At 33.9% G+C, this 27,920-nt stretch overlaps 2 protein-coding genes across 4 annotated transcripts; one reads left to right on the top strand and one right to left on the bottom strand.

Annotated features, from left to right (window-relative positions):
- Nucleotides 1-151: 151 nt before the first annotated feature.
- On the bottom strand, nt 152-19,546 carry LOC126823419 (zinc finger SWIM domain-containing protein 7). 3 transcript variants are annotated; one of them, XM_050552254.2, is made up of 7 exons: nt 19,188-19,546; nt 5,434-5,505; nt 4,913-4,934; nt 4,377-4,479; nt 2,743-2,824; nt 2,179-2,204; nt 152-321 (listed from the first exon to the last, which is right to left on the bottom strand). In XM_050552254.2, the coding sequence occupies exons 2-7, from the start codon at nt 5,471-5,473 to the stop codon at nt 217-219; spliced, it is 378 nt and encodes a 125-aa protein (XP_050408211.1). In that variant the 5' UTR covers nt 5,474-5,505; nt 19,188-19,546; the 3' UTR covers nt 152-216. The 3 variants fall into 3 exon arrangements, with proteins under 3 accessions (XP_050408211.1, XP_050408212.1, XP_050408210.1); XM_050552255.2 differs by lacking the exon at nt 19,188-19,546 and adding an exon at nt 6,431-7,208; XM_050552253.2 differs by lacking the exon at nt 19,188-19,546 and adding an exon at nt 6,110-6,203.
- Nucleotides 6,265-27,811, top strand: LOC126823418 (beta-ureidopropionase). Its single transcript, XM_050552252.2, has 15 exons — nt 6,265-6,419; nt 7,192-7,363; nt 8,108-8,195; nt 9,667-9,761; nt 10,335-10,419; nt 10,697-10,773; nt 10,944-10,998; nt 11,245-11,359; nt 13,783-13,864; nt 14,069-14,111; nt 14,593-14,619; nt 15,378-15,418; nt 22,356-22,442; nt 25,850-25,940; nt 26,267-27,811. Exons 1-14 carry the CDS (start codon nt 6,319-6,321, stop codon nt 25,934-25,936), a joined length of 1,155 nt encoding a protein of 384 aa, XP_050408209.1. The 5' UTR covers nt 6,265-6,318; the 3' UTR covers nt 25,937-25,940; nt 26,267-27,811.
- The last annotated feature ends 109 nt before the right edge of the window (nt 27,812-27,920 follow it).

The following is a 27,920-nucleotide window of genomic DNA, read 5'->3' on the forward strand; positions in this document are numbered from 1 at the left end:
TTATAGACCCAAAAGTCAATTAAAAATAGCATGCGAAACAGCAGAAAAGAAGACAAAGAATTATCTATATATAGTTGGATGCTACATTTGTAGAGAACTAACTGATGTCCAGTTCCATTATCTGTGTACCATTTCAAAGAAGATAGATGACTAAGAAAATATAAAACTTTAATGATCAACATAATTTCAACAAAAAAAAAAATCAAACAAAAAAATTCATTCCAGTTCTTGTATAATAGTAGATAACTCTTTATCACTAATCTCATTTGTCTTCAATAAATCCATGGCTTTACATAATTCTATTGCTAATACGTGTTTACACTAGAAAAAAAGAAAGATGTAACAAGACCTTTATGAAACTCAAAACAATATAATATCTGTTGTATCATGTCCCTCTTGATTTCTTTTTTCATTTTCAATTGCAGGACAGTTTTCCTGAAATTTTAAATCCATTCTGGAAGAGCTGCTCCTTAAGACTCTGCTACATCAATTGTAGTTATTGGATTTTCAGGTTATATACTCAGCCAAATTAAAAACTTGACACTGATGAATTTCAACCAATTTTTTTTTCTGGTAAGTCAAATAAATTTTAAAGTGTTTCTAACGATAGTAAGTAGTAAGAAGCCTTTAATTTCATAAAATTGTAAAGTCATGTGGATCAAAGATGAAAAACCTGAAAAACACGTGAGGTCAATCGATGCAAGTTTGCTTAAACTGAACACGCACACGTAACTTGAACTGGAAAAACAAATTAAAATTGTTATTTTCATCTTTGTTAGAAAATGCCGCGCCTTTCAAATGTAGAACGTCTACGTGCTATAGGTAGGCTCTATGCTGGTCAGTCTGTGGTCACTGTTGCAAGAGCCTTTAATTGTTCATGCCAGACAATAATTAATCTTAGAATGAGAGTGCTTCAAACTGGAACTATTGCCGACCGCCCAAGGGGGGGAGCGCCACGTGTAATGTCACTCCAGGAAGATCAAGCAATACGATTACGTCATCTTAGAAACAGATTTGTCACTGCAACCTCAACAAGTAGAGAGATGTTTGATGGAAGGGTAACTGCACAAACTGTTCGAAATCGCTTGCAGGCTGCTGGTCTTCGAGCTCGGAGGCCCTATAATGGACCAATATTGACACCTCTTCAACGCCGTAACCGACTTGTGTGGGCCACAAGACACATAAGATTTACTCAAAGACAGTGGAATTCGGTTGTGGAATTGAGATTTGCCGATGGCAGGGTCCGAATGTACCGCAGTCGAGGTGAACGTTACGCTCAAGTATGCGTCAGAGAAGTTGACCGATTTGGTGACGGCAGCGTCATGGTTTGGGGGTCTTTTTGTGCACATGGACGTTCTCCTCTTGTTGTTGTCCACGGGAACTTAAATGCTGTCCAGTACAGGGATCCGATTTTGCAACCTGTTCTTCTTCCGTTTATGCAGAGACATGGGCCTGGACTCACGTTTCAACAAGACAATGCTGGACCCCATATACAGCAATTGCTACCCAGAAATGCCGGTGTCCAAGTCCTGGATTGGCCGTCGCTTAGTCCCGACCTTAATCCTATTGAATACATCTGGGACAAACTGGGTCGACGTGTTCGTCAGCAAGTGAATCCACCACTGACGTTGCAGGACCTTCAACATGCTCTTGCTGAGCAGTGGCGACGTCTTCCTCGGGTAGTGTTTAATACTAATGTTCTGAGATCCATGAGAAGACGTGTGGCAGTACAAGACACTAGAGGAGGCCACAACTGTTACTAAACACTTTATTCCGATTGTTCTCCAAGTCTGTGAATTTCATTTTGGGGGGTACTGTGACATCACGAACGTCATCAATGTCAAGGACTTTCGGCGAGACGTATTCTTGCTTTCTGTTGATGTCAAGGTCGTCTGTGCACAACATAACACTAAAATAGTTGCCTTAAACCAAATATTAAAAATCTAGTCCCAAAAATCCTGAGTGTCAAGTTTTTAATTTGGCTGAGTATATTACATGCAAATATGTGCCTTTAATAGAAAAAAAATGGAAGAAAAAAATTGGCTCAACAATGTGGTCAGATTGGCTCAACAATGTGGTCGGAATTTCCACCAATCAGCTTGCCCTACATCCTCTAAGGTTTTGGGGTGCCAGTGTCCTCACTAACATAAAACGTAATAGATGAACAATAATACAAACCATTATATAATCTTCTTTTTTCAGTACTGAAATAAACAGCACAAACCTAAATCATTTTAGTCAAACATTCTATGCAGTCCTCAAATCTGGATGCCTAACTGACTGGGGTCAGATATGGTAAATGTTGTCAAATAAAGAGGAATTATCTATTAGTGGAGTACTACCATAAAGTTATTCCTTTTCTACAGTGTTTTTAACAATAATATAACTCCAATTTATTCCAAATTTCTTTAATATGGAAACTAAAGGGAAATAACTGATATAGTATTCATGAAAATTACAAATATCACAATAAAATTTATAACACCATATTTAATCTACGATTGAATTAAATTGTATCTATATCTTCATAACTGACTAACATCCATATTGTTTAATTTTGATTAAATTTAGACTACAATGTATGTTTAAATTAACAAGATAATATTGAATTATATTGAGATAAAGTTTGATTTGATTGTATAAAGGCATTATTCTAACCACAGTTATATAATAATGTTTCATTGTCAGTGATTTAGCCTTCATCATGGAAGTGTATGAAATGTAAAATGTGTATTACTATACCTGAGAATCTGTACGCTGGACAAGAACAATATTTACTAGATGTAAAACATGTATAATATCTGGTACCAGCACTACCGACAACCTGTCCAACAGACATACATTTTCTTAATTACCAGTAACTACTATACCAATGTCCAAAAGAAAGTATACACTGTGCATCTTGTCCTGCTTCAAACAAAGTCATTTTTTCATTGTATGCGGTATTTGGGTACAATGTCCATTTGTTTTGCCTTTTATTTGCTTAGAAATATTTAGTTTGGACGCACGAGACATGTTCAGTGTAGTTTTATCACATTTTTTTTTAAAATTAAACAAAACTTAGTCATATTTTTATTGTGTATACTTTCTTTTAGACATTAGTCAGTGACCGCCCTAGACTCTTAAAACCTTTAGCCAAATTTTTAGCCAAATCAAATTTTTTTTAGCCAATTCAGAATGTTTTAGCCAAATATTTTATATCATTTTTATTCATATGTTTGTTAATTAAAAATGAAAATAAATGTTTGTTTAATATGTACATGTGACATTTAAAATTGAAGAGGTAACACTTTGTTTTGACAGCAATTTGAACTTCTATTTGCAAGTTGGAATGAACCAGAAGATGGATTGTTTTTTCTGAACTATATAATAGCCATGCATATCCCCCCCCCCCTTCTCCCCCAAACAAACAAAATTAAAGACATTGTTTCATTTTGAATGTGTGAACAATTCTTCTGATTCAGCACACACTTCTTTAGCATTGCTGTGGATGAATTTGGATTATATCACAAAACATCAAGCTCATCTAAAGCTTGATATGTGCCAAAATAGAGGTTAAATACAGAGTTCATCAAAAGTAGGCTATTTGTATTAAAAATATTTTAATCCAACAATTATTCAAATCTATCAATTCTAACTTAAATATCTAGGGTTTTTTTTTTGGCTAAATCAACATTTATATGTATTCAAATTGATTATTTAACATTTAATTAAGAAAAGAAAAGTCCTGGCTTGGATTCAATCAGAGGCGTAGCCGTGAAATATATATTGTGGGGGGGGGGGCGTCTGCAACCCTAACCCTAACCTATTTTTTAAAACCCCTAAAAAATATAAACAAACACCATGTGGCCATGTTGTCTACCTAGACACCGCGTGCAAAAGTATTATGGTTACATTGCTGGCTGAGCGGGCGATAAATATTTGGTTTAGGCGGTAATGTTTTTGGGTACCTACATGCGATTCACTCTGATAAGTGGCAGAAAAAAATTAATAAAATATTACTGACAGGGGATGTTCAGGTGGGTTAGCAATGACCTCACACCAAATTTCAGCCGAATCGGTCAATAACTTTTTATTTTACCTTAGTTTAGCTTCTATAAGAGATAAGTTTATCCGATTTTGACGCCCCCCATGTGTGACGCCCATGGATTCAATTAGATTAAAAAGATTACAGGTAGCGCTGGTATCATCTGCAGACGATGCCAAATAATAATTATTTTATCTTCTTCATATAAGCCAATCCACTCTATATGAAGTTAATTTTGTTCATGGATATGCTTAATTACATAACAACATCCATTAAAGTAGTGTATATTTTTATATGTGAATTATCTCACTTGCTGTACCTTTAAAAACAATAGTATGGTTATTTGTACCTGATATACCTGCCTTCCATTACTTGAAGTTATCAATGTTACTGATTCATTATCTATTAATTCTAGAGCTGGTAGAAGTGGTGTTTGATAAACAAACTGTAGTCTGAAAATACAATAGAAATTTCTTAGTGTGGTATTACTAAATCTGCAAGTAAAGTCCTACTATTTAGTTAAAGTGGTGCAAATGTCGTTACACCAATAATAGCTCTTATCAAATAAAAATCATGTCTCATGCTAGGCCTATAATATGGTGTATAGTTCATCAGTCTAACAAAATACCTCCAAGATAACCTTTGGCTATTGATATTTTCATCGTGTTTGCTATTTATAAACGGCAAAATATGAGACAGGCCTTCTGGCTTAATTTTCTAGACTTGGAAATGATAGTCATATTATTATTTAATTAATAAATTTCTCAAGCAAAAGTTCTTCTAGTAGTGTACAAGAAAAGGAAAGCTTAGAATATAACAAATTCAAACTGAAAATGAGGGTTTTGAACTTGTAGGACATACTCTCTCTTTAGGCTGTGTACTTACGCTGATAATATTTCATCGGTTACTGAAAAATAAAAATTAAAGTGTAATGCAAAGACATAAATTTGAAATAATAAGCAAAAATAGTACATGCATCTGAAATTAAAACTATTTATTTCCTAAGACCATATGATTACAATGAATAAGCCCTGCATATTAAAGTAGGTCTTCAAGTTGAAAGCAAGTGATCTTCTCGCACTTATGCAACCCAATGGCAAATTGAAGGTCAGCTCTTAAAAACTCGCCAGCCTTGCCTATAACATGAAAAATTACCTGTAGGTCATGCTGAAATCCAGAATGCCTTATGATTTGTTGATAGGAAAATATGACCCGTGAATTCATGCAGAAGGCATTGTTGACCTGAGGATTGAGACAATATTTCATTACATAAACCGTACACACAGCAGCCAGTTACCATATATATATATGCAATAACTACTATTTTTTCCAAACTATAGGCCTACATTTGTTATTTGTTACAATCGAAGTAAAATCTGTATAGCCTGTAATGATCGAGAGCTTACATTTCCCATGTTCTCTATAAACCTTTTTTACTTCATTCATTAATTGATTTGTTACTTCTGTTAAAGTTTCCACTGAAAAATAGCAAAGTTATGCATGGTTATAATATCTACGACTTTTTTGTGGCAGTGAATTTGGAAATTTAACTTGTCTTGGTGTCGTTTTAAATTTTGCGTTATTTGATCTGAAAAGTAGCAAAGTTACAAACAGTAGCCTATATACCGGTAATCTATGACTATGAGTATGATTTTTTTCTTTTCCAAAATTTTGATTTTTTGGGGGCAGCAAATTTAGGGAATCCTGAAATGTTGTCTTTTTGGTGAAAAGTGCTGATGGTGGCAAAAAGACAAACACATAATTGTCTTTGCAATTAATTTTATTTTTTTTTTATTGTAACTCTAACTGCTATAAAATGTTATATCTATTGTTGACTGCGATATCACCCCGGTGGAAGCGGACGTTAAAAAAAAGAAGCTATTTCAGAGACACTTTCTCTGTGAGGGAGAGCTAGGATAACCATTCAGCTCTATCATGGACCTTATGTATTATATAAGGTCTATGGCTCTCTATCTATGCCGCTTTGGCATGGCCATAAAGGCCTAACCCTAATATTTCCAGCCTTTAGTTTAAATATTCAAAGCACGGATATATACTCTATTAGAATATACATTTACATACTTAACACTGCTTAAAAACTAGTTCATGAGAATTGATTTTCCAGCTTTTTAACTTGAGCCCCACTGACAAACACTGAGTAAAAACTAGGAAGAGGCCACTTATCTATCAAGGTAAGAGAGCTTTCTGATTTTACCGTTAGCTAGTAGGCCACTGGAAAAGTGTTCAGTAAATGTACCTATCTAAAAATAGTTTAGCCCGATGAACTAAAGATGGCTGGAGAATTGGAAAGTATTGAAAAGCTTTTAGAAAATTATATTCCATCACCAGACTTAGCTGAAGTAAGGCGAATATTGTATGGCAAGGAACTGAGGTAGCACATACCGTTGTTTTACAAGATGTATTTGTAAATGACATGCTTAGCAAATAGTGAAATAATATTACGAATATATCTTGAGTCAGTTGGAATAATCTATTTTGAATGTTAGGGATGACAGCTTGTTTTCTCAAGTTGGTTTTCACATGTTCCTTGGATAAAGTTATCTCCGCATGACACATTAGATTACTTGTCCCTACCCGTATTTCAATGCACTATTATTATGTCTATTACTATTAGTATTATGGACCAAGGTTAAGGTTGGCTAAATTTGGCCAGACATCATAATTAAATCATGTCAAAACCAAATAAATAAAATAATAATCGATTTTTTATAGTACTGAACAAAACCACAGGGCCAGGGGAGCCATGGCTCAGTAAGGTTGACTTGCTAACCTGGAGACCCACTGTTCGATTCCTGTGTTGAAAGAGAAATTTCATTATAGGGACAAAGTATAGTCATTCGGATGGGATGGAAAACTGAGGTCCTGTGTTCACATTAACGTGCATGTTGTAGTGCCGCTGTCCAGACTCATCTTCATTAGCTTTTTTAGTAGGTTCAAAACAGTAGGACGTTAAACCCCATATCTTGTACAAGAAACCATAGAATTTAAGACAGCATAATACCAGGTAGTTGCCTTTGTAAATCATCCCCCGTCTTCATTAGCCCGGTTGGAGCAGAAAACCCTATTTCATTCATTCATTCTATTTAAATCAAAATTTATTTTCTATCTAACTTTTAATTTGTTATCCAACTTTTCTTTAAAAGGAAGTTATCATTACCACAATCAGCATTAGACATTGCTAAACAAAAAGAATTTCAACTAGAAAGTTACGGATTTGATGCAGCTAAAGAAGCAACTAGAACTGCACGTATTGTAAGAGTCGGTGCTATACAGAATAAGATTATAGAACCCACAAGCGCACCAATTACTGTTCAGGTAACACAGAGAGAGAGAGAGAGAAATGGGGTTTAACATCTATTCGACACAAATTGCACGTAGGGGTCTTTATCAGTAGGAGGAAACAAGAGGACCCAGAGAAAACCCATGAGGTTGGACAGACGACCATTCTCCTTGTCACGTACATCTACAAGCAGGGAATCGAAAACACGCCATTTGACTCAATGAGAGACCGTGGGATACAGCGTGCATGTGCTAACCATTCGGTCACCCCCCCCTCGACCTTAATTGTGATATAATACGCACGCATTAAACCATTCGGACCCCCCCCCCATTCATGTAACAGAGACAAGGTGTCGGAAATATTTGATTAAATCTCTGAATATTCTATGTTGACTGCCAATATTTTAAATGAGTTATGTTCTATTGGCAATTATATATTGTCCACTTATGTGTTGCTTACAAAGATGTATGATGATTCTTTAATTGTGTCAATTTACTGATAATTGCTTTCAGAGTTATTGCCCTTCACTACTGTGAAAAATCTTATGGGAACTTTGGGAACTTTGGAGGCCAAAGATATCATTCGATTGACTTCATACCCAGTGTTCAGATGTTTCTTACTAAAAGAATCAAATTAATATTTGAAGATTTCCTATTATAAATTTCAAAGTTATTGCCCTTGATCCCTTTGCAAAATAGACAGAAGCGATACAGTATTATCCAAAAAGTTTAATTTTTTTTAATTAAAAGACATACCTTGTGCTTTTTTTTTTTTTTTAGAGAGAAGCTTTAGAGAAACGTATCAGTGAGATAATAGAAGTAGCAGCAGAATGTGGAGTAAATATTATGTGTTTACAAGAAGCATGGAGTAAGATAGCTATAATAAAATCCATTATCCTTTGAACCCCAGACCTCATAATAGGTCATGCTCCCACACCTTTGCCTCGCAGGGTAAATTGCTCAATTTTTCTATTTTGATTAAATGAGGTTTTGTCATTCCCTTACTAGCAGAAGACATCTATCCTTTTGAAAAGCGGAGTGCCTGACAAGGACAGCTGTCAAGCCGTTCGGATGGAACGGAAAAAAAATGAGGTCCTGTGTATACATTGGCATGCATGTAAAAGATCCCTTGGCGGTTGGAATTCGATATCAGAGTAGACCATAGTGTTGCTGTCTGGCGTATGCCCATCTTCATTAGCCCAGTCGGAGCAGAACAGAAGTATGTTAAACCGCATTTCATTTCATTTCCCTTTGAAAAAAACTTACTTTCTTTGCTAGGATATTCAATAGTGTTGTGAAACCTAATTTACAAAACTTCCAACTTCCAATTTTAGCTCTTAGCCAATGAATGGTCTGAATTATTTAAATGTTTTAAGTTTTTGTCATTAAGGCGCCATCATAATATGATATCAGATATGTGATCTGTCTAAAGTTTCTTTTATGCATGATTTTAAAAAAGTCTCAACAACAAAAATTGTCACAAATTGTACTATTCTGAAGTTGCTAAAATAAGTTTGAATCAAATGGGTAAGCAAAGAAAAGTCACATGTAGACTGCTACAGTTTTCCCTACTTTCTAAAGGTTATGTTTAATAAAACTTCATGTAAATGAAACAACTTTAGATCAAATGATATCCATTTAATTAGGAGTTATTCTCCATTTGTCTTAATTGAAAAATGAAAAATAAACACTGTGCATTGAAGTGTGTGGAGATGTACAAAGAGATCATCAGACTTTACTTTTCAAATTCTAAGTCATTATTTCAAAGCTATTCCAATATTTGATTCAATTAAAATGACCAATATCTAGGCTGTTTTTGCTGCATTTTCAGATATCTAAAAACTATAAATTTTTCAAATCAATATATTTTTCATTATCATTTTATTTTGGGATGTAAGTTGAATAATTGAATTAATATTAATAAATAACAAATAACAGGCAAAATTTTATTATTAGTTTTAAATAACATCAAATAACAAATATTGAAATTTCAATTCAAATAGGATTAAAAAATTTGAATACTTGTGTGAGCCCTAACTGAAAGTATACAGTAGTTCAGTACATTGTAAATGTATAACAAAAAACAAATTCCCTGCAATGTTGCAAGAATTTTTTTCTCCTGATTGGGGTAACTCACCAAAACTTTGCAACAGACAGCATGAATAGAAAGATTGACAAACATTTTAACACTTATCAGAAAAGCACATGCTTTTATGGTAACCATTTAAAATTATTGTGAACAATTACCTACTACATGTACTGGGTAGGTTTAATGATTTTAATTATATACTATAATAATAATCATAAGTATATACTCATTAATTGAATATTTACTTCAGATATGCCGTTTGCTTTCTGTACTCGTGAAAAACAACCATGGTGTGAATTTGCAGAATCTATAGAAAATGGCCCAACCACTTCCTTAATGAAAAAGGTAATATGTAACTAATTTTGTAGTTGAATCAGATGTCCTATTTTTTAAATGATAAAATTTTTCTTATTAAACCACAATCATTTTAAATATATCTTTACAGATAATTTAAAACACTTTGTCTGCGTTAGAAAATTAATCTTCCTAGATTATTTAATGAAACCTTTTGCATACTAAAGAAATCTTTCAAATTGAACCATTTGTGCCCTGCTTGTACATGTAATATGAACTGAGAAAAACAGCTACAATTGGTTCCAAAACCAATATTGATTTAAAGGGGCATTGTCGAATTAATACTAATTCCAACAACCAAATTTGAAAATAGATCTTTGCTGGATAGTCAGGGCTATATTTATATATGTGATATAGTTAGTAAAGTTTTCTCGATCAAACAGACACAAGGTCTGGTGAACATTGACAATTCATTCCCAAATATGGGACCGAATTTGAAAAATCAACAAATACCATGCATTAATGTGCTATAATATCTTGCTTCTGTTTCCATGTTAAACTGTAACTCTAAGCACAGCTATGAAAATATGTTTAATATAGCGTTAAATTGTGTATATTTTACAGTTAGCTAAGAAGTATAATATGGTGATTGTATCTCCTATATTAGAACGAGATGAACAACATGGTGATGTACTGGCTAATACTGCAGGTAGGGGCATCACATTGTTTAGATAGGATTTAAAATAAGTGATAGTGTATTGCGAAGGAAAATCAAATGGTGCATAAGTTCAGAGAAATAATAAACTATAGTATGTACGAGATTATAAACAAAATGTCATAGACTAAATAAGTAACCCCCCCTTGCAAAAACTATCAGGCCAGCTTTTAAACTATCTGGACAACAAGACCGTAATTGAAATGAACATAATATATGTTTTGATACAAGAACACTGAATTCGTCAACCTTTGATGTGTTTTTTTTTTAGTTGTAATTTCTAATAATGGTGAAGTTTTGGGTAAATCAAGAAAGAACCATATTCCTAGAGTAGGAGACTTTAATGAGGTAAATACAATAACCCTTTATTTATCTATGAAGACATTATGACAGCTAGGCTATCTGTAATATCAGCATGGATCAAAAATATTTGTTAAGAGTCATATTATAGGAATAACCTGACTCTTGTATTATTTATTTACTTAAAATGCTTAATTTGGTCACATTTGTTATTTCAGTCCACATATTATATGGAAGGTGATACAGGTCACCCAGTATTCCAAACACAATTTGGTAATTACACACATTTGGGATTTTTCATAGGTAGAAATAGGGAACCATATATATTGAACAATTAGGTAGATTTTTATGGCAAGTCAACATTTTTCTAAAACTTATATAAACGTCATATAGTAGTACTCAGTTAAATTTCATTAACATTTTTCTAATAATTGATTAGGTGTTACTTTTTAAAGCTTATCTGAGACAAAGTACTCATTGGAATTTTAAAAAGAAACTTGGGTGAACTTTTCATTGTAGGTCGTATTGCCATCAATATATGCTATGGTCGACATCACCCTCCTAATTGGATGATGTATGGTATCAATGGTGCTGAAATAGTATTCAATCCGTCTGCTACAGTTGGTGCTTTAAGGTAAACACTTTTATTCTATTACAATTCACAAATTCTTCTGTATCAAATTACAAGTTTTATTTTTTAATGGAAACTGTAAAAGTATTAGGAATTTTGAAAGTAAATGTAAATGGGTGAGTTTTAATGGTTGGTCATTTCAAAACATCAGTCATTTTGAGGGTAGCATGTGGTAATTGTTGTTTTATGCCACTAGCTGTACTACCTGACGTTCCAGCTTGTTATTTGAAATAAAAATCCTAATGATGGTGTCTGTAGTTTTTATATCATATAACCGTAGAAATAGGTTGCTAGTTGACTATGAAAATTATCGTCAAGTTACAACCGCTCTATTACATTGTGCATGTGAAATTCAAAGCATGTGGTTATTTGAGGTTAATATTACCTAAATATCAACCTTACAGAAGGTTGATATGGGCAATAGCCACCTTTAAACATTAATAGTTGCTATGGGAGATATAGTCTGAAGGTGTGTAGCTAATTTGGTCTCTGACTAACGAATAAGGCAGGGGACTATTAATATGGGCTTGTCCGTCCGTCTGTCTGTCCATCACACTTTTTAAGACACAATAACTCTGCTTCCAATTGAGCTAGAATGGTCAAACTTGGTGTAGGTGTTTATTAAGCAAATGCTTTGATGGAGTTGGATGATGTGCTTAGCCTGAGCAGAGATAAACACTTTAATTGGCTTATGCTTTGCAAAAGTAAGTCTTCTTTCTTGGACACCGTTGGAACTGTGTTGTTGTCATAGCAGACACAATTGTCATTTCATCAGTTATGCTACACCAAATATGAAATAATTAGCACTGTTAAATTCCCAGTAAAAGTCTGGTTATTATGAAGGGAGGGGGGAATATTTAATTATACTATTCAAAAAAAGTAGGGGATATTTGATTTTGGGGGCATAATACTAAAATATGCAAATGACTACGAAAAAAGTCACTATAAAACCTAACAGAAGAAACATTTCCAGTTACATGTGACACCCAAACGCACCAATAGCTACCGCATGGAATGCAGGTGATGCTTGGGATCATCATGGGGGTCCAACCCAAGATTTGCACGACTCTGACTTTGAATGTTACAGTCATTGTGGCATTGAATTCCAGGGTGGAAACATCAGTTTAATTGTTTTGGTGACCAGAAAACAAATTTTGATATGCGTCGGCTTACCCAAAATGAAAGGTTACGTGCCCTTGGCATGCTACAGATCGGCACAACACAGGCGGTTGTGACGCGGACGATGAATGTTTCTCAGTCTGTCATAAGCAGGCTATGGTCCAGATACCGTGATACACAATCTGTACAGGACAGACCACGCTCAGGTCGACCAAGGGCGACAACTCAAGCCCAGGATCGATTTATCCGTACCTTGGCCTTGAGAAATCGTGTCATCACAGCAAATCAGATCAGCGCTCGTCTTCAAACAGACACTGGTGTGAGAGTGAGTGGCCAGACGATTCGGAATCGACTGCATAGGGGTCACCTTCGCGCCCGACGTCCTCGCGTGATCCCTTGTTTGAGAGATCATCACATTCAGGCAAGACGTCGTTGGTGTAGGGATCGTCAACACTGGGATAATCGACGCTGGAGCAATGTGATGTTTTCAGATGAGTCAAGGTTCACTGTTGATTTTTTGGACAGACGTAGGAGGGTGTGGCGTCGTCGAAACGAGCGCTTCCAAGACGTTAACGTCATCAGACATGATCGATTTGGGGGTGGTGCTGTTATGGTGTGGGGAGGCATCACTGTTGCTGGAAGAACGGCTTTACATGTTGTTGCAGGGCGTGTTATAGGCCAGTACTACCGGGACAACATCTTGGCAGTCCATGTTGTGCCGTTCGCACGACGTCATGGCCGCCGTTTCATCTTCCAGGATGACAACGCAAGATGTCACAGGGCCAGGATCGTTACAGGTTACCTCCAACAACAGAACATCACCACATTACCTTGGCCAGCACTGAGTCCCGACCTCTCCCCCATCGAGCATGTCTGGGACATGCTTGGACAGAGGTTACGTCAACGTCAACAACGTCCTGCCAATGTCCAAGAACTTGCTGCTGCGTTGCAACAGGAATGGGACAATCTGGACCAAAATGACCTTAGACGTCTCATTAGGAGTATGCCACGTCGGATCAATGCTTGTTTGGCAAACAGAGGAGGATTTACCCGTTACTGACTTGGTTGTGATGCTGTGGTAACTTTGCTGTTTGACCCCGGGTATCATTTTACCCTTATAATGGTCAGTCTGTGCCTTACTTAGTCTAACGATCATTTGGAATAAATCGATGAATGTGAACTTCATTTCATTTTGTCATTTGTTTCTTCGTCAGTTTCATTAGGTAACTTTAATAACACTTAAAAATCAAATATCCCCTACTTTTTTTGAATAGTATATTATAAAAGAATTTCATTCTGTGTTTTAGTGAACCACTGTGGCCAATAGAAGCCAGAAATGCTGCCATAGCTAACAGTTATTTTACTTGTGGAATTAATAGAGTTGGAACAGTAAGTTCATTATAATTGCTATAAAGGGGGAAATATAATTAACTTGTTTACCGGTATTTGCATCTATCTGGATAAGTTCTGAACTCACTGTAACCATGAATTTCTGTTAATTTCTTGTTGACTTTTGGATTACGGTATGGTCCCTGCAGAGGCTATTTAACACTTTAGTATGGCACTTATTTATCTTAGTTTTCTTCTTTTTAGGAAGAATTTCCAAATGAGTTTACTTCTGCCGATGGAAAACCAGGTATATTGAATAAATTCTTATGTTTCTCATAGGTAAAATTATCTCCAACCATTAACTTACAAATTGGTAAACGTGTCTTTTCCTATTCTGGACCTTTCTTTGGAATAAACTATCACATTCAATAAAACAATTAACGTCACTCTGTGAGTCCATTTTAAATCTTATCTCAAAACATTCCTGTTAAGTTAATAATCGGTAAATATAACAACCAACAGCATCTTAGAAATTTTTCCTCAGTATTAAAATGCTTTATAAATTACTATATTTATATTATTATTATATTATGATATCAAATCACAAAAAGACAAGCCTGCTCCTTTATCTTTTAATAGAAAAGTTTTCAATTTCAACCCTTGCTTAATCTTTGAATGGGCTGAAACCATCAACATATTAATATTTCAAGTATTGAACAGTATGCATATGTGGAGTATTATTTTTTCACCCTTAAAACTTAATTCTTATCTGTTTGTCTTAATTTCAGCTCATAAAGATTTTGGACATTTTTATGGTAAGTGCTTTTTCTGGAAAAATCAGATTCTCTCTGTGAGTTATTAAAAGCATATTCTCTCTAGAAATGAAAAGTAATTCAGGTCAAATTTTACAAGCTTACACTATATATGTACTTTATGTAGCCACAATTATGCAGACAATAGTCATGTTTTAATATATGTCAATCCATAAAATAATAATAATTGATTTGCATTTTTCGGAAAAATCGCATTTCTCACAGCTTAATCTACGCTAATAAGTACTCAGATTGGTTATTTAAGATTTAATTAAAAAAGCAAAATCAAAATACCATTGCAAGATAATGTCCTAGCTTGGTTTCAAAACAGGCCCATCAAATTGGTTCATGGCAAATAAAGATGGCAGCATCTTGTTACGTAGGGAGCAGCATAGATCGATGGAATTTTTAATTTGTCATAACTTTGTAAACACTTAACAGAATTGAACCATATTTCAACTGATATTTTTATTAAGGATTCAACCTTCACAATACTGTAGTTTGCCAGGGATTCTATGGAACTAAAATCAGGCATAGAGTCTTTAAATTGTGTAGTTGGCAGAAATAAATTAATAAATGTTGCTCTCTAATTGTATGTTAAATTGACCCCAGTTTTATCATTTCCTTTCTTATACTCCACAGAAATCACTTATAAAACTTGATTGTACTGTAACGTTACAAGTAAAATCCCCAACATTGATAAGATTGTTTTTGCTTCTAATTTAATCAGCTATCTTATAGTTTGTATTTATTGTTTACAGGGTCAAGTTATTTTGCTGGTCCTGATGGCAGTAGAACACCAGTAAGTAGCATATTGTATAAGTCAATAATTAAAAGATACAACCCCATTGCTGAAATGTTTAAACAACCCTCTGACATCTTTTTCTGTCTTTATATACCTGTACATTAATCAAATGTACAAGTGACGTGCATAAAGATTGAATTTGTGGGTGTTGATGGATTCGAAAGGGAACCATGGACACTCATACGATTGATGGGTGCAGGGTGACGTTGTTTTCCCTATGGCGTATTGGCAAACTTCGGAGGCTACTTGATCAGAGCTTGACTGAGAAGCTTATCCACGCATTTGTAAGTTCATGGTGAGTAATAGCTCACTATTTGGTTCATATGGTTACCAATTCCGTAAATTGCAGCACATTCAGAATGCTGCTGCTCGCTTAATAGTCAAACGCAAGTTGGATCGTCTGGCAGATATGACGCCCATATTGATGTAACACCACTGGCTACCAATTGAAGCTCAGGTCCAGTTTAAGGTCATCTGTATAATTTTCAAGTTGATCCGTCATACAACATCTGCACCATTATATCTCACTGACCTGATTTCTGTTCCTACACCGGTGACAAATCTTCGTAGTGCTGACGGTGTGAAACTTTTGTATCAACCACTTCGACCCAAATAATCAAGAGCTTTTGCACCAACCCTATGGAATTCCTTGCCTGGTTACTTGAGGTCTATTACGAATTTGATATCTTTTAAATGCTCTTTAAAAACATACATTTTTCAAAAATGTTATTCAACATAATGTATTTATGTCTAGTGACCAATTAATGTTTTTACATATCTATATATGTTATGTACAGCGGTTTGAGATTTTTTAATGTAAATCGCTATATGAAAAATTAATTATTATTATATTAGTATTATAGGGGTGGGAACTTGAGTCAGAGTTGTGTCCCAAGTTGCCACTCATTAAGTCTGAGTCGCTAACTTCATTACCAAGTTGAGTTGAGTCCCAAGTCTTCACAAAGCCCGTTCATGTCGCCAGTTCATCAAATGAGTCAGCAATACATGTTGAATAAGGGAAGTTAGAATATGTCCCCTCATTGCGTCTTGAGTCCTTAGCTCTTTCAAGTCGCGAGTTGTGACGACAATGAATAAATATTGAGTCACAACTCACAATTTATTCGCAAATATACTCCTAATTTCCTATGAAGTTTGGTTTAGATCATGTTTTTTATTGCTTGCAATGTCTGTGTGGTTTGTGTGTCTTTTCCTGTGCAGGGTTTTCTTATACATGTATTTGTTTGGTTTCATTATGAGTGAAGTCTGTATCACAGCGGACACTTAATACGGCTGGCTCACTTGATTTGATGCATACGTTTGTTGACTATTATTTGAAATGTCTGTGTATACTGTGTGTCTTGTCCACAGGATTCTGTTGTGTAATTGTTTATTTGTGGTGTGGTCCTCCTGCAATTACTATTATGAGGTATTATTACCGCCGAAACTTAAGAAATATACCCATTTGCCATTTGGAAAAAAAGGTGAAATTAAAATATCAGGTTCCTACAGATTGTTAAGCCCATTCAGTCAAAGTTGGATGGCCATATGATCAAAACTGATACTTTTTGCACAAGACAAGTCATTTTCATTACAAATGCACCCTTTGACCCGTAACCTGGTCAAGATTGGTAAAAGTTATCATGATAAAAGTCGTGTCCAGTTTTGTGTGTACGAATGATGTCTATTTTGAATGCACTTTAAATGGTTATAACTATTAAATGCATTATAGGTTTTATAAGAGCCAATTATAGGGCCTCCTGTTTTTATACGCCCACATTGAAATGTGGTCATATATTGTCGTCGCTCCCGTCCGTCCAACGGTCCGGCGTCCACAATTGCTTGTGGGTGGATGCTGTATAGGCTAATGTTAATATCCGATTGACTTTAAATTTATACACAGTGTTTAAGGTCTTGAGACGAAGAATCCTATTGATTTTTAGCGATTTCTGATAATTACTGCCAGAGTTATGGCCCCTGATCATTTCAAAAAAATCTTGTGGACGCTCTAGCGGCTACAGTTAATATCCAATTGACTTTAAATTTATACACAGTGTTTAAGGCCATGAGGCGAAAAACGCTATTGATTTTCAGCGATTTCCGATAATTACTGCCAGAGTTATGGCCCTTGATCACTTCAAAAAATCTTGTGGCCCCTCTAGAGGCTAAAGTTAATATCTGATTGACTTTAAATTTATACACAGTGTTTAAGGTCATGCGATGAAGAAGCCTATTGATTTTCAGCTATTTCCGATAATTACTGCCAGAGTTATGGCCCTTGATCACTTAAAAAAAACTTGTGGACACTCTAGAGGCTAAAGTTAATATCTGATTGACTTTAAATTAATACACAGTGTTTAAGGTCATGAGATGAAGAAGTCTATTCATTTTCAGTGATTTTTGATAATTACTACCAGAGTTATGGCCCTTGATCACTTCAAAAAATCTTGTGGATGCTCTAAAGACTAAGTTAATATCTGATTGACTTTAAATTTATACACAGTGTTTGAGGTCATGAGACAAAGAATCCTATTGATTTTCAGTGATTTCCGATAATTACTGCCAGAGTTATGGCCCTTGATCACTTCAAAAAATCTTGTGGACGCTCTAGAGGCTAAGTTAATATCCGATTGACTTCAGATTGATACACAGAGTTTAAGATCCTGAGACGAACAAGTATATTGATTTTCAATGAATTTTTATGACTTGAACAGCTAAATCCATGACATTAAAAGTTTTGTATACTAAACGTTAGCATGGGGCAGAACTTTATAAAAACCAAAGAAATTCTAATGGTTTTCTGATAATTACTTCATGAGTTGTTACTCTTAATCAGATTTTATTGTATTATAAATGTTTCATTACCGAAAAAAGTAAAAATATGCGACAACATTTGTTGACTGCCTGGACGATTTAGCTGCTGTGGGCGTATGTTTTGTTGCCTGGCAACCTATCTTTACAAAAACAATATCCTACCTCACACTTGCTTTTGCTGAAACTTTTAGTTTGAACATCTGTTACAGTTATTAGATAATTATGAAAACTTAAAAAAAAGCTAAAGAAAATAAAATTTTGTTTGTAAAAATGTCAATAGCGACATTTGTTTTTGTTTGGCAAATTTTTGGTGATTCAAAATTATCAAAAAATTATCAAAAATTCTCTCTGTTGAAAGATTCCATTTCATCTTACAATTATAAAGAATGTTTATACAAAAGAATGAAAAGATTGTTTTTGTGTCCTACATTTTTACAATTATGTACTTAAAAGAAGAAATACATAATAATAAAACCAGTATATTTAGAAACATTTGGTAATATTCTATTGATTATAAAAATAAAAAAAAATATACTACAGTAAATCATTAGTGACAATGTTTTCTAAAAGTACTTTTTTATATAAATTCATATAGGCCAAACCAAATAAAAACTAGATTTCTGCTTAATGAAGCTAAAGAGGTTTCATGGCTTGCTAGTAATGTAAAATCCTCCCCAAAAAGGCATAAAACAAATTGGAATTAATTGGTGCATTTCAAATCCTTTCTTAATTAGCCCAGTTCGGAGCAGAACAGTTGGACGTTAAACCCCATTTCATTTCAGTTGCATTTCAAATCGTATTAACCCACATATTACTTAGAAATTCTAAAAGTCAATCTAGAAAGATTGACCAAATTGCTAATTTTTTTTATTTGAGTTAAATATGTTTTTGATATGAAAAGTATATATATCCAAGTGCTTTCTCTGTTAGTAGTTATTAATAAAAAAACAGTTACCTTATTTTCCATAGTGAGCAACTTTTGTCAATACTCCATTTTGAATAATGCATCTTTCAGTAATATATTGTTATTGTAGGAGTGTTTCAATACATTACGCAATGTCTTGCACAAGATCATTAAACAACTTAAAATACAGACACTATTCTGCATGTGCATTTCAATGAAATCGTCATGCAGGTCCAACATTTCATCTGGTATAAATAATGTACAATTGGCATGTTGCCCATACCATTATTTGAAATAAGGTACACCAACATCATAGGAATAATTGTAGTCACTTTCATATGTATATATACCACCTGTCCCTTAGCGTGGATACACACCTTTAAAGTTATTGATGGTAGTCTGTTCTATAGATTTCCATATTTAAATTTAACAAAATTAATGGCTAAAAGGTGGTTTTTTTTATAGTGATCTATACCTGTTAACTAAATAAAAGTAGGTTATATGTCATCTTATGATCTTAAACTTGATGTTAGGGATAAAAACAAGTTAAGTTAATCTTATTAGTTCGGTGACATTCTAAGATAAAAAATCATAATATCAATATAAAGTAAAAGGATAATGGCTAATATAGGATTGGTTATATTAAATGAATTTTTGGACCAACGTGCCTTTTATTAAAGACTGCTTGTTATATTTTCCTTTTAATCTGGAATACTGGTGCCTTATATAGTTTGTATAGTCATAGTTATTCTTAGAAAATAAAGCAGCCCAAAGCATAGTTCTTTTTTAATGTCAGTACATGATCTCATTTGATTCTGGAATGGACTATTCCAATTACATGGAACTGATCATTATTTCTGGTAGGATATTGCTTGGTAGTTAAAATAACTGTTGACAAACAGACTTAACTGATCAATAACTGTGGCTAGTGTCCCCTTTGTTCTCTTTTATGATGTGTAAATAATACAATTAGTTACTGTATCCATTTGACTTTTAAAGGTCGACTGCTCTTAATGTTGACCCAGACAGAGACCCATGATATTTCTAGGCCACATGTTCTTTTAAGAGGAGGATGTACTCTAAATGTACTATAATACCAAGTGAGTAAACTTTACCCTGAATGACATGTACTTTATACACAATATTATGTCAAATGTGCAATCAGTCAGGTTAGAATTACAAACATGCTTTATTTTCTTTTGTTATAAGTCATCATAAGCTTTTTTTGGTCTACAAAAAGGTAAAAATAAGAATTAAATAGGCTTTACATCGCCAAACATGCTTCTAAAGCAGGGGACTATTTAAATGGATCTGTCTGTCCGTCATACTTTTTGGGACACAATAACTCTGCTTCTAATTGAGCTAGAATGTTCAAACTTGGTGTAGGTGTTTATTAGGTGAATGTCTTGATGGAGTGCGAAGATGAGCATTTTCTGCTTAGAGTATTGAAAGATAGGAAATTTGATTGGTTGATGCTTTGAGACACAATAACTTTAGTTCTAATTAGGTAGGAGTGATGATACTTGGTGCATAGTTTCATTACATCACTCCCTTGACTAAGTTTGATAATGAGCATTTTCTGCTCAGGGTAAGCAGAGTGATAAGCAATTTGTTGATGGAGACTTTGAACACAATAACTCTCCTTCTAATTGAGGTAGAATGTTCAAACTTGGTGTAGGCTTCCATTAGGTGAATGCCTTGATGGAGTCTGAAGATGAGCATTTTCTGCTTAGTGTAAGCAGAGATAAACAATTTGATAGGTTGATGCTTTGTGATCTGATAACTTTAGTTCTAATTAAGTAAGAGTAATTAAACTTGGTGTATAGTTTCATTACATCGATATCTTGACTAAGTTCGATAATAAAAGGTTCGCACACTCCTTGAAACTCATTGAAAATCCTGGAAAAATGAAAATGTGCTTTTAATTGAGGTAGAATGTTTAAACTTGATGTAGATGTTCATTAGGTAAATGTCTTGACTGAGTTCAATGATAAACATTTCCCACTAAAGCTAAGCAGAGCTAAGCAATTTCATTGGTCAATGATTTGGGACAAGATAACTTTGATTTTAACTAATGGATGAAACTTAGTGTATAGTTTCACTACCAGGTTCTTCAAAACCTTGACTGAGTTCGATTGTGAACATTTTATGCTTAGACTAAGTATAGGTAATCAGTTTGATCAATACTTTTGAAAAAGATAAATGTGCAATTAATCTATATGTGTCATCTATCTATTTTGGGATTTTGGCAGGGGACATCAGTGTCATTGTTGGCTTGTTTATATGTAGTTTGGGTATATATAGTTGAATAACTTGTCCATCCACCCTTGAACAATTTGCTCATTAATGCGATACAGGCTACAGTTTTTAACATATTTCTTTTCAAAAATTTGGTGTTCAGTAATGTGGTTAGAAGAAGATGAACTGTATCTATTTTCAGCACTTCGAAACTTTCCATTTTGGAATTACCCTAACTTATTTGAAAACCTTATTAAAGTGATAGAGCATTTCTTCCAAATTTTTCGGGTCAGCGGAAGATGAACCCTATTGATTTTCAGTGCTCCACAACCTTCTGTTCTGGAGTTACCCTTTTTGTCTGAAAACTGTGTTAATGCAATAGAGGCTTCTGTTTTTAACAGATTTCTTTCAAATTTGATGTGAAGCATTGGAATCAGTAGAGGATGAACTCTATCAATTTTCAGTGCTCCACAACCTTCTGTCCCTTATCTGAAAACCTTGTTAATGCTATCGCTTTTAAAGGATTTTTTTTCATATTTGGTGTGAAGCATCGGGGGCATTTGAGGATGAAATCTATTAATATTCATCACTCCGCGACCTTCAGTTCTAGATTTACCTACCTTATGCCAAAATCTTGTGAATGCAATAAAGTACAATTTTAACGGATTGCTTTTGAATTTGGTGTGAAACATTGAGGTCAAGAGAGGACTAACCTCAGTGATTTTCAGTGCTTCGCATTATCTTGGTGTTACCTTCCCTTTGATGATTGGAAACCTTATTAACGCGACGATAGAAGCTACAGTTTTTAACAGATTTCTTTCAAAATTGGGCTTAAGGGTATTTTCATTTTTGCATGGCTATCTTAACAATTATGATTGCTCATGTGCTCAGTAGCAACACTAGGTTACGTGCTTAAAGTGCTGTTGGAGTTTTACCAAATTATCAGATATACCTTTTAGTAGTATGATGTTGTGCTTGTAGGGTTTGTCAAGAACACAAGATGGACTAATTATAGCTGAAATGGATTTGAATTTATGTCGTCAGGTGAAAGACAAATGGGGATTTAGAGTAAGTATTTACACATTTGTATTTATACCACTGCTTTCTGTATCTTTAATTGTAACATACAAAAATTTGTGTCATGGTCATACCTTTATGATTTCTGTTGCATTATAATAATAATAACTAGATCTGCTAGGCAGATATGAAAGGTTTCATATCTATTGTCATCCCTTTCCATTGTTATTGATCTGGTCAAGAATTGTAAAGGGAAAAGAATTATTAACTAAATTATGGTTTTCCATTAGAAATTGAGACCCCTGATTGATATCTCTGACAGTTTTTGAGATATAGGCACTAGGGGTAAAGAATAATATCAATAATAATTTTAGTAAAAACAATAGTCTATCAGACGAAAGCTTGAAAGCCTACATTTTTGTAATAATTATAACTATTATAATAATTAAAAAAACCAATAAGGTTTTGTATGAAATATGAAACCTTAAAGATACATTCCTGGGTACAAACTGGGTGATTTGATGATATATTTGGACTAAAAACATATTCAAACTAATTAATTTATCATAATTGTGCTTCAAATTCTTCTCAAAGCACTGCAATTGTCGGGGAATACCCTGGCTATAAAAAATAGATCAAAATAGGTCATGTTTGTGTCACTTACCAACGGAGGCGAAGTCAGAGGAGAATTCATTGCATACACAAGACGATGTTGTCTTTAATCTTTTATTACAAATATCAAAGCCTAATTAAATTATCAGATTATCCACTGCCTGCGACTTTTTCCGTGATTTTTATCTCAGAAAGTGTTGTACGTCTAATTGTTCATAAAGTTTATCAACATGTACATCAAGCGCTCAATCTCAGCGTGCAACCTTCGACGTCACGCGTGCAGACACTCCTAATCGTCGGGGAAACCCTTACATTTTTGTCCTGATTGCGCTCCATGAGTGTTTTTCATTGAATCCAGTATTTTTCTAGTAAGATTGAATATTTCTACTTTCCATATATACCAAAATTGCCATACTTTTATTGGAAACAACCACCCGATATTTCTGGGAATGTAGCTTTAATGAAAATAAACTTAACAGAAATATGAAAGCTTAATAAGTAATAACCAGCGGCTGCCAGGCAGATACACCCACATTTTGCAAGAGATGAATAGAGAACAAGCTAAACAAATAGAGATTTTTCGTACAATCAAGGGCCATAATTCAGGAAGTTATGATCCGATATGCGCAAATATCGACAGGAACCAAGATCTTTGGGTTATAAAGATGTATTGCAAGTTTTATCAAAATCGGATCACAATTATGACTTCTAGAGGGTCAACAACCTTGATATACCATATAATTACACTATTTGCATACAAGGGGCGGCCATTTGTCTGGCAGTTTTGGTCCGATTTTCACGAAATTCGAACTTGAGCATCATTACAGTCTAATGGTGATATACATGTATTCGAACGTTTATTTAAATCATATAATAATTAAGACCTCTAGAGGGACCACAAGCTAAAAACGTGATTTTTCGTACAATCAGGGCCCATAATCATGAAGTTATGGTCCGATTTATTCCAATATCGAAATGAACCGAGATCTTTGGGAGATAGACTTATATTTTAAGTTTCACTAAAATTGAATGAAAATTGTGACCTGTAGAGTGTCCACAAACAATATGTGGATGGATGGACGGACAGGGGCACCAACAATATAAGTCCACATGAAAATGTGGGCATTTAAAAACTTTTTTAAAGTTGCATTATTCAAGATTTAGAAAAAGAGCTGACCATTCTTGCCATAGAAGCTCAAAAATAGATAATGTAAAATGAAAAAATTGAAAATTTCATTCAAATTACTTCATTCTGAGCCAAGCTACCGCTGTTTGTAGTTTTGGCAAGATGTGTGCATTGTGGTAACCGGGACTCTGGTATATTCAAGACTTAACCTCGTTTTTCCATTTTTTAATTAAATTTTTAAATGGCGAAGCGTTCTAATCTAGTTAAAATCTTGAGTATGTGATGCCATCGAGAGTTGATTATGGTCTTGTTTTGTTAATAAATGTCTAATTAACAATTTAGATAACACTTCAGGCTTAAAGAAAGACCTGCCGTAGGCAGATTTAGCTCTTGCATAATGTATGTTTAATGAGGCTACTTATTTAGTTTGCAACAACTAATCTTCCATAAGTCCCTCCTAAGCTACAAAACATATACACATGTCTCTTTAACCAGAGTGATTTACTCATTTTAAAAATGTATCATTAATATTATTCGAAGACTGTTTTATACCTGTTTTGGTCTCTAAATGGTATATCTATAAACTACTTGAATAATTCAGTTGCAAAAAAGGTTAATCATCTAAAAAATGGCTTTTGTTATTTTTAAAACGGCAATAAAATGTAGATAAACATGCCATACATATTGATTGAATTATCTCAATTCTTTCAAGTTGCAATCTTTGTGTAAAGTATCATTAATTTTCGTCTTTTATATTCAATGCATCAAAAGCCCCATGCAGTAGAATTTAATTAATTCTGATAATTAATTTCCTATAATTAATGTCCCAGTTGTGGATCTTGATCATATAAAAAAATCTTTTAGACGATCTAGGTGCAAAATTAATTATTTCTTATAATTTATGGGTTGATCAGTATTTAACTGCATATATTTCGTTGCCTGGCAACCTACCTTTAATGTCATTTAAATGCTCAAATTACCTGTTGCTGTGTGTTTATGTTTTGCCTGGAAATTTATCTTGAATAACCTCCAGGCTCCAAGACATGGTCTTTATGTCGGTGTATGGAATTATATATAACATGGTAACCGTATATATGTTGTTCTTGGGGGCAATACTTTTCGAAAAAAGTCTTAAAGATACATTATGGGAGATTAGATAAAGAGCTGGCAGTTCTCACTATAATAGTTAAAAATCTAGATATTGTAAAGGGAATTTGCTGAAAATTTCAGTCAAATTGATCCACTCTGAACCGAGAATTTAGCGATTGAAGTTTTGGCCTAGTCTCAATCATCGTTACTAAAGTCGGTACGATAGAAAACATAGCCTCGATTATCCATTTGATGATTAAATCATGAATGAATGCTGAGCAGCAAATCGGCTCCTAATCCAGTAAATATCGCAGGGTAGCGATGACATCGAGAGTTGATTATGGTCTGGATAGTTAATTAATGTCTAATTAATAATTTTTATAACATTTCAGGCCTAAATAGGCAGATTTAGCTCTTGCATAATGTATGTTTAATGCTCCAACAATTCATATACGATTGACATGAAACTTGACATGGTTATTATTTGGACAATTGCGCATCGATTGACAGATTGTGATTTTTAATATGACATCACATTACCAAGATGGCTGCAATGATGCCATACTCAGTTCTTGGTCCATCGTACAGTGATACTTCTGTCTTTATGCTGAATTTTTTTGTGTTATTTCAGATGACCCAGAGGTTAGATATGTATGCTAAAGAACTAACAGAAGCTGTAAAACCAGATTATCAACCTCATATTATTAAAGAAAATTAAACAGGTATGTGTTTACCTGTCCTGATGAGAAAATGTTTTTGTAATCTTCCTATTACTATCCATAGATGAGAATAATTTAGTTTCCTTTTCATCTCTACAGGTTATGGAAATCTTTGTAGATCACAATTTTGTTGAATTCGATTACACTGTTTATTACTGGCTACACTTTCAACTGGGGGTTATCTTTATCAAAACAATTATCAGTTAGGGACAGTCATCAGTTTCTTATTGAAGAAGCAAAACCAAATAAACATTGCATGAATACGGTACAGACAAAAATGTCACTGTGCATGGTAAAAAATAGATTTTGATCTTTTGTTTATATTTCAGATAAACATGATTATTACCCAGTATATATTGGTAAAGGTAAAATGGAATGTATGAATTATGAATTTGGAATTATCAGTGGTCTAACAATTGATTTAAAAAAATAATTGGCGAATTTTATTTTTACATGTATTCAATTTTTGCTTGTCTAACTTACTTTTACATCATAACGTACTTTTAAAATCAATTGCAACTTAAAATCTTCTTTTAAGAGCTGCAGACATTGTAAGATTTACCCATAGGCTTGGCTGGCTGAAGCCTTGGGGGCCACAAGATCAAGGGGGCCAATTTGTGTAATATTTTTAACACTCTCATAAGCATTTCTTACACGCTCTGTAGTCTTAAACATCCTTCATCATCGCTGGTTTTGCTCAATTGTGTTTGAAACACACTTTTTATCTTCCTCTAGTGGGGGACTGGGAGGGCCTCATAAGTTGAATGGCCATGGGCTTCTCTTTATCTAAATAAGGTACTGGCTGCAACTCACAATGGTAAAGCCATTGTATTTTTACAGAAGGAATTTCTCGTCATGGTGCATTTGCATCACAATGGTCAGATACAGTTTGACTGGAAAAAATTTGCTCTAGCAAATATTTTAGGAGCAGTTATCGATTCTACATTTTAACAGCTTCAAACAATTAACCACTCAGATTAAATGATTATGCAGATATCTAAAATCTGATTTCTTGACATATTCCTATAACACTGTATTCCGGTGAGTTTACAAAAAAAATCCTCTTCCAGTAATATCTGTTGACTGGATCATTGCTTTTTGTTTCGACGAATGACCTACACTTATTTTATACAGCATTTGATTTTAAGAGAGAAAGTTTTGATGACTTAGTTCCTAGAAATAAGAATTATATGATATTTCAACTTGAGATTTATTTTTTGATGTACTTGTATAAAGAGTAAATACTTACATTCTTCCCTAAATCTAATTAATTTTATGCTTGCTGGTAAATGTGATCTGATAGTGATAATGGCCACACCAATTTGAATGTCTGTGCTTCAAGAAACCCTGTTAAAATTATGCTTCTTATTTTTTGGGGGAAAAAGACTCATTTAAAAACCAAATGTACTTGGTTCCACAGTTCAAAAGCTTTTAGTTCCAAAATTCTAAGTTTTGAAATTTAAAATTAATCATCTTTTATGTGAATTCAGTGGCTATTTGTTTATCAAGACATTGAATAACTGGAAATTAATGGCCTTTTAATGCAAACAATAATTTCTACATTGGTGCTTTGTGAAAAATACAATTGTTCTGTTATTAAATTTACTACTGATATATACAGTATTATGTGGTTTTGATAATTATGTTTTGTATACTTCATGTAATCAGTATTATTATATCTATATTATTAATAGTGCTTTAATTAAATATAATTGCATAATGCAGATGCATAATACCTCCAAATATATTGTTATACAATCAAGGACCCAATTCTAAAAACATTGTAATGATTAGTAAATCATTTTATTAGCTTAAAAAGCACACAATCTGGAGGAGAACTATTGTGCCTTTATTCTAATAAACGATAAATTTTATTTTAAACAAATTATGTTTTTGTTATCATGTTTTCATCACTTTAAGGCTTTGGTCTGTTGATTACAGTAATTCTGAATTCTATGTACATACCTTGTGGTATGGGTCGTT

This window comes from Patella vulgata, chromosome 6, assembly GCF_932274485.2.
Source record: "Patella vulgata chromosome 6, xgPatVulg1.2, whole genome shotgun sequence".
Classification (NCBI taxonomy): Eukaryota; Metazoa; Mollusca; class Gastropoda; family Patellidae; genus Patella; species Patella vulgata.

Excerpts from the sequence above, each read along its gene's own strand:
- LOC126823419 (XM_050552253.2), bottom strand. Across the intron at positions 4,480-4,912 it reads ACCGATGAAATATTATCAGC|ACTACAGTTTGTTTATCAAA; the intron begins GTAAGTACACAG and ends TTGTATTTTCAG. Across the intron at positions 2,205-2,742 it reads TCCAGCGTACAGATTCTCAG|TACTGAAAAAAGAAGATTAT; the intron begins GTATAGTAATAC and ends TGTTTATTTCAG.
- LOC126823418 (XM_050552252.2), top strand. The coding sequence starts at position 6,319 with ATGGCTGGAGAATTGGAAAGTATTGAAAAGCTTTTAGAAAATTATATT. Across the intron at positions 10,999-11,244 it reads AGTATTCCAAACACAATTTG|GTCGTATTGCCATCAATATA; the intron begins GTAATTACACAC and ends TTTTCATTGTAG. Across the intron at positions 22,443-25,849 it reads AAGACAAATGGGGATTTAGA|ATGACCCAGAGGTTAGATAT; the intron begins GTAAGTATTTAC and ends GTGTTATTTCAG.